Source organism: Myripristis murdjan, chromosome 9, assembly GCF_902150065.1.
Source record: "Myripristis murdjan chromosome 9, fMyrMur1.1, whole genome shotgun sequence".
NCBI classification, from domain to species: Eukaryota; Metazoa; Chordata; class Actinopteri; order Holocentriformes; family Holocentridae; genus Myripristis; species Myripristis murdjan.
The window spans coordinates 30,956,562-30,970,992 of record NC_043988.1 but is presented as its reverse complement, the minus strand read 5'-3'; the positions used below and the strand labels follow the sequence as shown (position 1 = coordinate 30,970,992).

The window sequence follows — 14,431 nt, the reverse complement described above, 5'->3', positions numbered from 1 at the left end:
AGAAGCGATTTAGTGATAAGGTGTTCATTTTTTTTATTCTTGCACACACTTAACTTCAACCTGCCGCATCTGCTTCTGCTTCGGTGACTTATTTCCCACGTTTTCCAAGATGACTTTTGCCCCTTAATGAATATGCAGCTATGTCTTGCAGCTGCATTGCATTCTGGTCTATTGAGGCCTCTGTCAGTGGAGAGATTGCCCTCTGCTTCTTCTATGACGGATTTCTCCTTGTATGTTTGTTGAACATCAAAATGACATAAGTGAATGACTGCCAGTGACTAAAAACTGAGGTTTACCACTGACATGAAGCGTTTTGCTATCAAACTCCATTGTGACGGCACTGGAAATATCTTTATGTGACTGTGTCTGTAATCAGCACATCTACAGGAATAAGAAAAACAAAAAAGTGGAGACAGCAATGCAAAACAAATCACCACTGGTTGTTTTTTCAGTGCCCAAACATTTCCGGGTGGATTTTTTTTCTTCACTGAATATATGAATGTGCTGAGGATTGATTGCTAAAACTTCCTGTGACATTCAAGCACCCTTATTACATGCTATTACGTCTAATTAGAGCTTCACAGACTGTTACTCTGCACTCATGGCCCTGATTATATATTGGCCACTCACTATCTGTCACTGCACAGATAAACTATCAAAGTGCCTGTCCTTGTATGATCAGCTGTAATCTCTGTAGTGTACGTACAATATCTGTGAGGAGAGGAGAGTTTGTTCTCTGTACCCAAAAGCTGATATAACCGATGACCGAACCACAGAGACGTCAAGCAGAAAACCGGAGACATCCAGACTGGAATGATCTGTGTCACGATATATCGCCTCGTGGGCTGCAACCAGGGGTGGAAGTAACTCATGACATTTACTCGTGTTGCTGTAATTAAGTAGCTTTCTATGTACTTGTACTTGTTTGAGAATATTTTTAAAGTTCGTCATTTTATTTTTACTTTAGTACCTTATATGCTTCTTATATCTATTCATACACACTGTTTATATTATATAATACATTGTTTACATTTATATAGGCTGTTTATATTTATTTACATATACTGTTTATAGTTCATACATACTGTTTATATTTATACATATTGTTTATAATTGATATATACTGTTCATACATATATATTTTATATTTTATATTCACGTTTCTTTTTTTTTTACCTTGCTTTATTTATTTATTTAGGCTTATACTGGGACCTGAGTTCTAATTTTGTACCACTAACGTGTAAATGTGAGCTGGTATGACAATAAAGTTCCTTGAATCCTTGAATCCTTTTTGTTTAGGTTATGTACTTGGCGACATTTTAAGTCACATCCACTACACAGTACAGATTCTGTAGCTCTATCTGTAAGCATCAGAAACCAGGCTGTCGTAAAGTGATCGATAGCGGAACATCACAGTGCAAAGTCAATCAGCAGTGATGACAGGAGGAATCTGCCTTTATTGTTAGGGCACTTCTTTTTAACGTCCAAATTTCCAGGTAAAAGAATCTAGTTCGTGCTATTGCCACGGCTGCTTTGTGCGCTCTTCCTTCCTTAACTTTTACTCTGAGTATATTTCAAATCAGATACTTTAAATTTGGACTTAAGTAGATATTTACTGTGGTGCTTCTGCTTCTACTTAAAAGCACAGTAACAATACTTGTACTTGAGTAGCAGTTTCTGTCAGGCTAGTCTTCCCACCTCTGGCTGCAGCCCTCATATGATCTGAGCAGGTGTGACCAGGACGCCACGCCAGCCCTTAAATTTGCTAAGACAAGTCCCTCGTGTCATTGGATGTCAAATTTACCTGAAACTCAAAGAGGTTCGCCACAAGAAAGGACACTTCCGGTTTGTGTGGTGTGATAGTCACAGTGTTCTTTAGCCTGAGATTTAAACATACACACAACTGAGAATTCATGGCGTTGTTTCGCGGTGATTGTCATATACACACTCCACCAAAAGTCAACCACTGCTTATGAATAGGAGTGGCATGAGACAAAAAAGTCACTGTTTGTGGCATAAAGTAGATATAAATGTTGATTTAACCCCCACTAGTGGGACATTTATCATGTGCAATAACAAACTATTGTCATAAATGTCCAAAAAGCATTCTCTTTGTTAATCTTCATGCATTTTCAGTACATTTCGGTTCATTTTAACATGTTTTGCTTCTATATTGTGTGCGGGGCTTCAGAGCAGCTATAGAGCATACAGATGTAGAGTTTGTCCTGAAGAGAATAGTACAGACATCTGTCAGGTGAGAGAGCCTTCAGTAATGTTGAAGAGTGGGGTGGGGGGCTCACACCCCAGCTTCTAGTCTGTAATCTGGACTCTAATCTGGTTGATGCTTAAAATTGAGTTTGTTCAAACTGTTTAAATGAGCTGTGCAGTTAAAGTTCATTATTGGGTTATTTTTAGCCCATACACTAGCCTGTACAGGGCTTATTCTAAGGTAACAATGAGAGTCAACTGGATTTCATTTTTAACAAAATACTGCAAAGCGAGTCCCTCTTCAGTGCTGTTTTAAACCACACACTTGACCTTTCGGTGGTCAGTGCTTGTTCTCTAACTTGTCTGACTTGTTACTGCCCCCTTGTCTCTGAAATGCACCTGACCTGCAGGCATGATAGTCAGCCATCTGTGGGCCCTTTCATGCGTCCCACTCCAATTTGCATAAGGTCAAGTAGTTCAGGATAGACAGAAATCAGCCCTCCTGAGCGGCTGGTGCTCTACTTACTTCTTACTGCCGCTCATCTCTTCGGGTTTCGTGTGATAAACCTCCCGGGTGAATGTGCTGAGTAGAGAGGATCACCTGGGAGGGAGAAAAAGAGGGAAAAGAAAAGAAGAAAACATTTACAAGTTGTCTTCTACTTTCTGTGGACCCACTGCACACAGAGACAATTGTTAAAGCCAGAGTTATTGCAACCAAAATGCTTGACCAAGGAGAAAGCGTTCTCCTGATCTCTTACAAAATACAGTTACAGCATTCTATGATACATTTATAATGATTTAGGATATTATAGAATTACAGGAAAATTACAATGTCATGCAGCCACTGCTGGCGCAAAAAAATCCTGCAATAATGGCACAGGATATTCTAAAATACCATCCATCTCTAGGCACTATTTAGTACCAAACTATGTCAAATATTATATGACTAGGGTGATATGTGACCATACAAACCGAGGGCTCACAGTCCCTTCAGATGCACACTTAGGAATATTAGCAATCTTATGATAAATGTTGGAAGGGGACAATACAGCATCACGACAAAACTTTAGAATATATGCACTTACTGCTGAGGAAGCGTCAGAGGTTTAAAATGCACAGTAATCCCACTATAAACTCACTACAGTGCACCACAGACACGTTAACAGGAATATTATAGCGTTTTACTATAAAAACAAGCGCCTTTCCAAACGAAACCGTCTCCAAACGCGCTCTTACGCACAAGAATGTAGCCTCTATGATCCGTTTTACCAAGGTCTAAGTATCCAAACTTTACAATATCATACACATAGTATTGCTCAAAGTCAGCCCCATAGAATATGATGACACCTGGGGTTAGAAGATGCCATAAAGCAAGACAAGGTCACCGCTGTAGGAACTGGGAGGAATATTATAGGAATATCACGGTGAATCCTCGCCAAGACGCTCCTTGACTGAACTGCAGAAACAAATGACACGCAAGGAGGAGAAGCGAGCTGAGCTGTCAACTCCGAGGGGGCAAAAGTGTGAGTACTCACCGCTGTTTGGATCTTTGGCTCGGTGTCTTTGGCTCCTGTCACCGTGTCGGTGTCATGTAGGTGAAGTCAGCTACTTCCACTGCTCATGTAACTGTGTGTGTGACATGGTGCGGCGGCCGGGCGCAGCATGCTTTCTCTATCGGCAGGACCATCCTTCTGCCAACGCCACACCTCCAGGGGGAGGAGGTCAAAGAGCTGCACGTTCATCTCACACACACATTTTTTCCCCTTTCATGTTGAAGCAAGACGCTGCAGCTGCCAAGCAGGGTCAATGTGTGAGCACACAAAGTTCAAAACGAAGTCATTAAGTTGCGAAGATCTTAAAAAGTAAAATATATATATATATATATATATCAACATGAAAAATAAAATAAATAAGTCCATAAATAAAATAGCAATAGATAGATCAAAAAATTGATTTGTTAATTTAACTGAACAAAAACACTGAACTGGACTGAATTTTTGTGAACATCCAGCACCATAAAAATCAAAACCAATACTGAAATATCATACACAGTACATACATGCAATATCTTAAATAGCATTGAATGAATAAGAGAATGAATGAGTGAATGAATGAATGAATGAATGAATGAATGTAAGCAAACAGAAACCTGGGCTATATAAACTTTTTTCTTCTTTGTGGAAGTCACATGGTAACAGATGATGTAAAAAGTCAAGTTATAATTGGAACAGGATTTTTTTTTTTAAGTATCCTGCAAGATTAAGCCATTCAAGAAGTTTGGATTACATTGAACCATAAGCTTTTTTATTGGGAGGGGTTTATTGATAGTTTTGTTCTCTTTAAGTCATGATTTCTGTGGTCATGTGTTAAAATATCTTACACTAAATGTGGTTTTACTTGTGTATTCCCTACCCTTTTTACTGTTTCTTACACAAAAGGCTTCTGCACCTGTGAGACACAACCTGTTTTATTCTCAGTCCAGCTGCTATAAAGTGCCCTGGATTGGAATCAGTGAGTGATGGAATTTGATTCTACAGCGCCATCTGATGGGCTGTCTAAGCATCTGTTATGTGAGCTCTGCTCCAGGGACAGGACAGAGGAAAAAGATGTAGTTATGGTTCCAAATTAGGTTTATACTTCTCTTTGGAGCGGCACATGAAATAATCCTCATCGCTATCCAAGAAAAAAATAATAATAATAATTTGGCCTAATTCATCTATTCAGTGGTTAAGGAAACTATGAAGTAGATTACTACATGTAAAATGAGAATTAATTCACAAATAATAATTATTGAACAATTACATGACTAAATAAAATCAAATCAATTTTATTTATAGGGCACATTTAAAAACAACAGTTGAAAGTGCTGCACAATAAAATAAAATAGTAAAAGCAAAAAAACAATAGAGATAACATAACATCACTATTACAAAATCATACACAAACAAATAAGTAAAAGGAACAGGTGGAGATTTTAAAAACACAGAAGAGTAAAAAGCGAAACATTAAAACCTTAAAAAGGACACTTTTTTGCAGGTTTTAAGTTTAGCCTGAAAAATGACAACAGAGGGGGAGCACTTCACTGAAAAAGGTAAACTATTCCAAACTTTTAGAGGACGGCTGCTGTGAAAGCACGATCACCCTCAGCGTGGATCGGGGGGGTTTGAGGATCTGAGAGATCAGGAGGTGGAAGGGGGGCAGAGCAGCTCAGAGATGGACTGTGGCGCCAGGCCAGTTAAAGCTTTAAAAACAAATAACAGAGCCTTGAAGTCAGTCCTATCTCTGACAGGTAGCCAACACAGGGACGCCAGTACAGGTGTGATGCCGTCTCTCTCCCTGGTCCCAGTTAGGAGTCTGTTCTGCAGCAGCTGCACGCCAGACAGGGTCTATGTTGTCAAGCTGTTTTATGTCACATTGTTTATTTGTTGTGTCGGCTATCTTATGTATGTTTGTTGTTCTGGCTGCAAACCAATTTCCCCGAGGGGACAATAAATTGAATTGAATTGAATTGAATTGAATTGAATTGAATTGAATTGAGATATGGTGCGACTGACTAATTCCCAAATGTAAAGCACAGCAGTAATCCAGCCAAGAGGAAATTAAGGCAATACTGCCTTTCTTTACATCAGGAAATGAGAGGTTTCTTCTTCTGACCTGAAAGAAGAAACCCTTCACTACAGAGTTAATTTGTTTGTGAGGTTTTAAGGCTGAATCAGAAATGACACCAAGATTTCTGGCTCAGGCATGAAGGTTAGGCACCAGAGTAATTAGCCATAGCCCTGATGGAGCTGGAGAGACCAAATATGACCACTTGGGATTAATTTCATTTACTTCAAGACAGTTTTTTTTTGCCACCCAGTATTCCACATGCTGGAGTCACAGAGGGACCTAATTCTGGGTATCATCCATGTAGCAGTGACAGAACATGTTGGGAGGTAAGAGCCTAAAGGGATCATGTACAAAGCGAATATTATGGGCCCAAAAATGGAGCCTTGAGGTGCTTCAAGAGGGTAATGGGAGCAAATGACGAGAAGAGGTTTCCAATTTCGACACAGAGAGATCTATCTGATAGATCCAGTGGAGGCAAACCACTGGAGGGCACCACCCTGGATGCCAACCTGATACTTGAGATGATCCATCACTGATTACAGTGACAGGCTGATATCCAATATTTCAGATTGTTCTTGAAGATGGATCCCAAATGCTTGAATGGCATGTATGGACTGTCATTGTGAAGCATGAGCTCCATCTCCCTGTTCACCAAAGAACCAGTGAGGTCGGAAAACCCTTTTCCCTTCCCTTCAAACTTGATGGTCAACATGATTCCTCTCTTATGTTTACAAACTCCACCATGATGATGTAAGGTCAGTATTTTCCTATCCCCCAGTACCTTGACTCTCTTCGTCCTTGGGATGCACGAGGTGGCTGGACCGGCTTTTTGGTCTTGACTATGGAGCAATAGACAGTATGTGGCAAAGTGAAGGCCAGTCATTTGTCCCATTTCTCTCAGGGAAACAATGACTATAAGAAATATTGTGAGGGTACATGCAGCAAAACACTGTGTGACCTCTTGGAAAAACGCTAGATGGTTGGTAAAATGTTCTTCCTAGTCTTGGCCGTCCTCAGTTGCTGGACAAGGGAGAATTTTGTGCCTTTAGAGTGATGTATATAGATTAAATATAGAGGAAACTAAGAAACTGAGGTGCTACTTTCACACACATTTACGTGAACTAATGGAAATATGTGGAACTTAAAGGAAAATTCCACCGTCATTAGTCTTTGATGTTGATTTCATTCACTTTCATTCCATTACGTTGTGGTGAAGAGTTGTAGTTTACCCTTTAGGTGTGGCCACTTTCCCTTAACTTGCACACAATTCCTAGAATGACTTTTATTGACAACCCCAGCGTGGACCTGGTGCATCCAACTGTTGGTTGTATGTGATCTCAGTAAAGCTGGACATTGGACATTCTGTAGATGTATTTTTTCCAGTATTGAAACCAGTGGTTAAAACATTTGTAATGTATCACCTGTCACCTACCAGTCACTATCAATCCATGACTGTCTCCCATAGAAAGAAACACGAGAGAATTAGTCCCACACTACTGTTTTGATATTTGGTCATTTCTCTCAATGAGTCTCAAATCTTCTGCAAGTCAAATGTAATTTATACAACCTGATATTTCATTTTCATTTGTTAGACAACACTTTGATTTCCAAAAAAAAAGAGTATAAACAGATGTACAATCTAATCATTCCATGCTGCAAAGGGTTACTCTGTGGCCCAGCTGACAAACGCTCTGCACTCATTGCCATTAATTTTGTAATGGCTTCTAGGATGGTTGTCTCAATAGAAACCACACATGAACATGTCACGGTGAAAGGAAATAATTCCCTGGAAACTTTGTTGGTTCCCACCTTTAGTACATCATGTTTTCCACATGATGAAATTTGTTCTCAAAACAAAGTTTTATGTTTTTATTCATAACACAAAATATTGTTAGACTAACACCAGTTCCACATATCTGAGACAAGTTAAAGTGAAAAAGAAATGTCCCACATACATCAATGTATAATGCAAAACAGCTGCTGACAACACATTTACTACCACATGCATGTCAGCAATTCCATGTTCCCCTGCTAACAGGTTTTATTTGATAATGTGTAGTGGGAAAGTGACAGCAAAGGTCAGACGGAGGGAAAGATGAAATAATGCAAAGGTCATGGGCGCCTGAGCCACCAGCATGCGCACTTTCCCTGGAAATTCAATTTTGAAACAATTTTTCCTCTAAAGGAGGCTTTGAAGGGCATTTGCGATGGCATGTTGGTGGTTTTGAAATGTCCGCTATGTGAGTATCTGATGATGCACCTTTTGATCCTTCTCATCTTGCCACATGGTTTCATTTCGTGCCAGCTTGTGTCTTTGAAGTGAAATTGTTCAAGGAAAACGCTGTTCCAGCCTCCCTCTTCTCTGAAATTCTTCAAATGACATTGTGGCATTTGAAAATTGTGCGTAGGTTTTTGTCGATGGCACGGTGATGGCACTAATTAAACTTTTCATCACAGCAGGCTTACAAGTTAAGCTCATGTGAGCAATGTTTGACATAATACACTAACTGGCAATTGTGAATTCAACCAATCAGAATCAGTCATTTTATGTAAAATGAAAAAGCAAGTGCTCATATTTTAGAGGTTTATTTCATATGGAGGGACAACAGTTTTTCTATATCAGCTTTGAGCCGTTATGGTTAAAATTGCAATCAACCACTGTGATTGTTCCTTTTCAGATATTTCACTTGGAGTACTGTAAAGGCATATGGAGCTTTATGCCTGTGCAAAGCCTGGAGTAATGTTGCTACAAGTAATAAAACACATCCTTAGTAATAAAACATGACATATGACACATGACATATTGTTTTTTCTGTTGTCTTCAGTCCTCTCCTCAGGCCTCATGGTCATTTTGATCAAACCAAAAAACTGGTTTGATCAACATGACCTCTGTGGTCTGTCACCAGGCCATCACCAAAAAGAGACTTTTTAATTTTTTTTTTTTTTTTTTTAATGAGGCAGTGTTGTTATTAAATCACCAAACATGGAGTCAAAACACAAAACACAAAACACAAGGCCTCAGTATTCACATCTAAGTCTGAATTTGAGCCACCAAGATCCAAATCAAAGTCCACTGCAAGCTCAAGCTCAAGTGTCATCAATACACAAAATCAGAATTTACACGTGAGTACTACAACACTTTATCAAGGAACCTATAAAGAAAGAAAATTCAGATACATTAGAGCCATGTGTGTTAATGTTAAACAGAGCCAGACTACTTTGGAAACAAATTTCTATTTTATTATTATTATTATCATTATTATTATTTGTACTTTTAATTCCCTGGAATTTGTCACTATTTTCTTGAGCAGTTGTGTTTTAGTAATAAATGCTTAATAAGTTAATTTATGTTCCACTCTAAAACCTTCACCACAGTGTGTGTTATAGCAGATAAGGGTGATACCATCATGTTTGAAGATTGACTTTCAAAAGCACTCCACCTTGGCGATGGCACTGCCCATAATGTTATTTAGTTACATTGGATTATGAAGGCTTTAACTAAAGCATACAGTGCTGGGAGACTAGAGTGGATTCACATTCACACCCAAGCCATTAGGTATATGGCCATTTCTTTGGCATAATTCAAAGGAGGTAAATGATGTGTTTCACCTGCCACATGCATGAGATTTGACCATCTGGAAGTGATGGGCTGCAGGGTGGGACACGCTGTACTATCTGTGGGTCTTCAAGCGGCACAGCTGCCTTTATGAATTTATATCTTCCATATAACAGATGGAATGGCCTCGAATCAGGAGGGTTTGATGCGTCCTCTGGATGCTCTGACCATTAAACACATTGCTGCATATTCAGATCAAATTTACTGTAAAATCTGGCTGCAAAACACGGGAAATGACTCGGTCTAAAATCAGTGGAACACAAAGTCCTCAGTAACAAGTCCCAACATTAAATTCTGAGCGATGTGGCGAAAAAACACACATGAACCATGAAAGAAGACCTTGCACAAGGCCAGACAAGCACTGTAATCTGGTCAAGGAAATGGAGAAGGATTAGGCACAATAACAAGAAAAGAACAGGATTAACATCCACAGGGAAGAAGAGGGGACGGCCAAAGGGGGGAAAAAAAAAAAAAACTCAACCATTTCATTACATTTCAGTACATCATCTGCAAAGGCAGCTGATGATGTGATTTTCTTTCTGAGAATCTGTGTTTGGATTTATAACTTTACATTCCCAAATAGGCTGATGGCACTTTGCTGGTGGGGTATGGAGAAAAAGCCTTGAAAGGTTGAGAAATGCACAGTAGGTTTGGATGGTGTGGATTCGTACAGCTGTGAGATTTCAATGTAAGCTATGTGGCATGGCTGTGTGAAAAGAAACAGACAAGCCTCCTCCCTGCCCTCAGAGTGACCCGAGCACTTGGCCCTGCATACCTCACACTGTCTGTGTTTCACAAACCACATGAAAAAACAAGACATTTAGCTTGTCTGATATGCGGTCAGAAATAGGGGTACAGTGTAGGAGTCCAGTTCTGTTCCCTAGGGTACAGTCTACACAAATGCACCCCAAAATATTGGACCTAAAGGTTATTATATGCACCTTTTTTTCAGAGCCAAAAACATGTATATATGTTCCCAAGCAGTATAAGATATATATATGTACCATTTCCACTAAATGTTAAGGTGCAATATCAGGACATTAGGTAAAATTTTAATTTAAGGTAAATTTTAACTTGTGGGCTGTGGTTGAATAGCCTTGAAAAGTAATATGTTTTGCAGATTTGCAGATATGAAAAATAGGTAATAAAATTCTCCAGTCAATATCGCAGTTATAATATAGGAACAAGACTGCTCTGTATAATGTACAAACCACAAGGGCACAAATAAGTACCCAGTGGCAAGGGTACAAAAGCTGCACCTTAGAGGCTCCAGTGACAAGCTGTTGCACCCCTAAAGGTGCGATTATGTGCCTTATTTTCTAAGAGTGTATCGCAGGAATCAAACTCTCCTGAGAATACACAACTTTGAGCAAGAACTGATGTTTAGTTATATGTTGTTTTTCCTTATTCATGATGTTTTAGAAGATTATTTGCACTGTTTAGGCCTACATAAAATAAAAATTCATCCAGCCAGTGAGACCTCCTGCTGTCGTGTTTAGCTCAGCTACATCTTACACAACTCCTGACTGTTAAACAGGAGGCCTATTTCATGATTAGGACATTGTTTTCTTTTTACAATGTAAAGACACCAGCTGGTTAAATGTTTGCCTGCTGACTCAGCCGAGTGAGCGAGGGGCATCGTCACTCCGTGCTGCTCAGCGATCTCTGCACTGGATGATTTTTTTTTTTTTTTTTTTTTTTTTTTTTTACTGTCTTTCATTTATGTCTGGGCTTTAGATTTAGGTTTAGATGAGGTGAGCTGAACTGAAGCTCCTCTTTGCATTTCTTATTTGGTTTGGCTGAAACTGCTCTCAAGTAGCCGTTACAAGCACATAATTGTACCTTTAGGGGTACAACAGCTTGTCACTGGGGCCTCTAAGGTTTTGCACCCTTGACATGTACCTTATAGAGTCTTGTTCCTATATTATGACTACAACATTGACTGGAGAATTGCACTACTCATTTTTCATATCCACAAATCTATAAAACTTATTCAGTGGTCCATTGTGAGAGAAATAGTTTTTTTTTTTTTTTTTTTTTAAAGAAAAAAAAACTTAAAAAAAAAAAAAACAGAAAAGTGCACAAACAGTGCATAGGTTTGTGCACTTCACTGCATGTGCACTTTTCTATTTTTTGCATGTTTTTCTTACAGTTGAGTCATTTTATGAATTTCAGCAAGGTTCTCTTATGGATATTCCCTTTTAATCAGTGTGTGAGCTTCTTTACCACATTCCTGCTCCTGGTGGAACCAAACACACCACCAACATACACGAGGAGGCAGGCATTTTGCCCTTTTTTCTCTAACCTTTACAGTAATATATCACTCCACTTTCACGATTTCTATCATCTTTGGGGTCAGTTTGACCCCATTCAGTGTTTAATGCAGGGGTGTAGAACCATGTGCCATGGTCATTCCAACCAAAAACTTGACTGATTTCACTGTTGAGCTCACCTTCAAGCAAGGGACTAATCGGTGAACTCACCTGCTGGAGCTTGAATGAAAACCTGCAGCCTCTCGGCCCTCCATGGCACATGGTTAGACACCTCTGGATTAACATCTCTGAATATATAATTAACATTATTTTTATTGATATTTATTATAATAATTTTCTGGAGGTTTAATAATCCTGGGGGCAAATTGACTCCAACTGATAAAAAAAATGTTTGAAAGCTTGAAGGTGGCAAGAGGACTATGGCTACAACATCACTGGGTTGGTGTTTCCAATATTTTGACCACTTTGCACTGCAGAGCTGAGTGATATAATCTGAGAAACATGAACGCACCAAGCCGCGAGAGCATGACTTGTAAAGTACTATTTAACAAGACCTGACGTCAAGGTGGTGTTTTATTGCTATTAATGTTTTCACATCAAAACAGAGGGGCACACATTTACATGAATCAGTCCGGTCTTCCACTGAGGCGGGCTGCTGGACGTGAGGAGGCCCTGACGCCTGGACGGCGGCATGCCTCGGGATCTGTGGACCGACTAACCGAGCCGACATGGTGTCGTGCGTGTAACTGTTAATCTGTGACGAAAGAAAGACACTCACACATCTCCTGCCCCTCACTGTGCATTTGACTCGTTCATCCTCCATAAAACACACCTGCATGTTCTGCTCTGTTACATGGTGGTTCATATAAAAAGATATTAAACACTCAAGCACCTTTCAAAAGTGAATGACTGACAACAAATGACCATCAGATATGAATTATACACTTATTATTATTTTGTTTTGTGCTGTTTTTCCAACACTGGAGAAAATCAGGCCTCATACTCTTCGGTGTGGGACCTGAAAAAGACAGACAGACACATTTCAGCACCACGGCCTAACCTTTAAGAACATGCTCAAAGGTACATATAACTGCTCATGCTCGTCTTTAGTGCTGACTTTATTTCTTGCAGTTCACACATACATATAACTGCATTTGTACAATTGCCAGAGTTATTATAGTTTTGCATTTTTATTAGTTTTTCTTATTTCTTTTTACATTTTTGTTTTCAATTCAGTTTAGTTTAGTTTAGTTTCTGATCAAATTGACAAAGACTAAAACTAAAGATATTTTCTGCATATTGTTTATTTTATTTTGGTTAGTTAGTTTTGTCAGTACACAATATCTTTCCAGTTAGCTTTTTTATCTTCAGAGTCTAGTTGTTATTTTTATCCCCATAAACTAAAATGCTTCTTCAAATCTGGTCTTAGTTTTTAGTTAAGTTTTAGTTAATTATAATAACCTTGGCACTTCCCTGATGTGTTTGCATTTCAGCTTCCACCGTCTCTATTCGTCTCCATTCAAAATGCAAACCAGGACACATTTTAATAATATGAATGGAGGACCACACTTTGTGTCATCAAATAATATTTCAGCTTGCCAGCCTTAATGATTGTACACGGTGATGAAGAGAGGTGGCAGGTGTGATAATCATTATGGCGGTTGTTTGTTTCTGAGTGGGCAGACGAGCTGTCAGATGCATTACTGCAGTCTTGCAACAGATTATAAATGCCAAAGAAGAATCAATCCAGAGTCTGTTCCTGTTTGTGGCCTTAACGCAGAGGATGCTGGGAGGTTAGTGTGTGGTTACATACATACACACCCGGGAGTGCAGCTGCTGCAGGGCAAAGTCCTGTAATGCCAGTGGGATATCTCCTCAATTTACTCATATTCTCAGCATCCTCACTCACGTGCCAGCCTGCCTGGGTAAACCTTTACCATGTGTTATGTAATCCCTGTCCTCTCCCTTACTGTCCCTCTGTGCTGCCAGTCCTCCGTCTCCTCCTGTTGTCCATACTGAGCATTACACAGTGTGGCAGAGCTCTATCATCTATTCACAGAAAGGGGTTACACAATACTTCACACATGGTGTTACACAGGTGCTTCCTTTATTTATTTATTTATTTTTAAATCAGCATTATTCTAAAATTTAAATGAACATCTAATCAGCCATCTAGTCCCATAGCTCTGTGTTCAGTGTTGATTAAAACTATATAAAGAGGCAGCATTGTTAATAGGCCCACAATAAAATACTTGATTGAAAGAGATATGATTTGGATGCTGTCTTCATCAAAATGAGCGCTCGTTCTTCTATTTTCAAAAAATGTTAAGTTTATTTAATCAAATCACTCCTCCTGTCTCTGTCAAAGTGAATTCTAATTTAAGGACCAATGTATCAGTTCAACTAAATTTCCATCAATATTTTCTCAACATTTAACAACAATAATCTATCATTAAATTAATAAAAATGTCACGGTTTCACATACATCACTGGCCACTTGCTCTAGGGTCAGATGCATAAAGGAGCTTTGAAAAAGAAAGATCTAAACACCTGGTAATGGAAAATGGGAGAGTGGAGTGGCTCAGTGTAGTTACAAATGAAAGTGTAGGTATTTTACTTGTGTTGTTATTGTTATTATTGCATGGCTTTATTGTGTTTTAATCAGGCTACTGACAAGTTGAGTACAAAATGCCACTGAATTGCCGCCGTTTCACAGAAAAAAAAA

General features: G+C 39.1%; 1 protein-coding gene across 3 annotated transcripts in view; it reads right to left on the bottom strand.

Annotated features, from left to right (window-relative positions):
- Positions 1-3,873, bottom strand: part of slc4a4a (solute carrier family 4 member 4a) — an 83,777-nt gene extending 79,904 nt beyond the window's left edge. For all 3 annotated transcript variants that reach the window (XM_030059125.1, XM_030059126.1, XM_030059127.1), the window contains exons 1-2: positions 3,744-3,873; positions 2,735-2,809 (exon numbers count right to left, since the gene is read on the bottom strand). In XM_030059125.1, coding sequence (XP_029914985.1) covers positions 2,735-2,751 — 17 coding nt within the window. In that variant the 5' untranslated portion in view covers positions 2,752-2,809; positions 3,744-3,873. The remainder of the gene's footprint in view (positions 1-2,734; positions 2,810-3,743) is intronic.
- Positions 3,874-14,431: the final 10,558 nt, after the last annotated feature.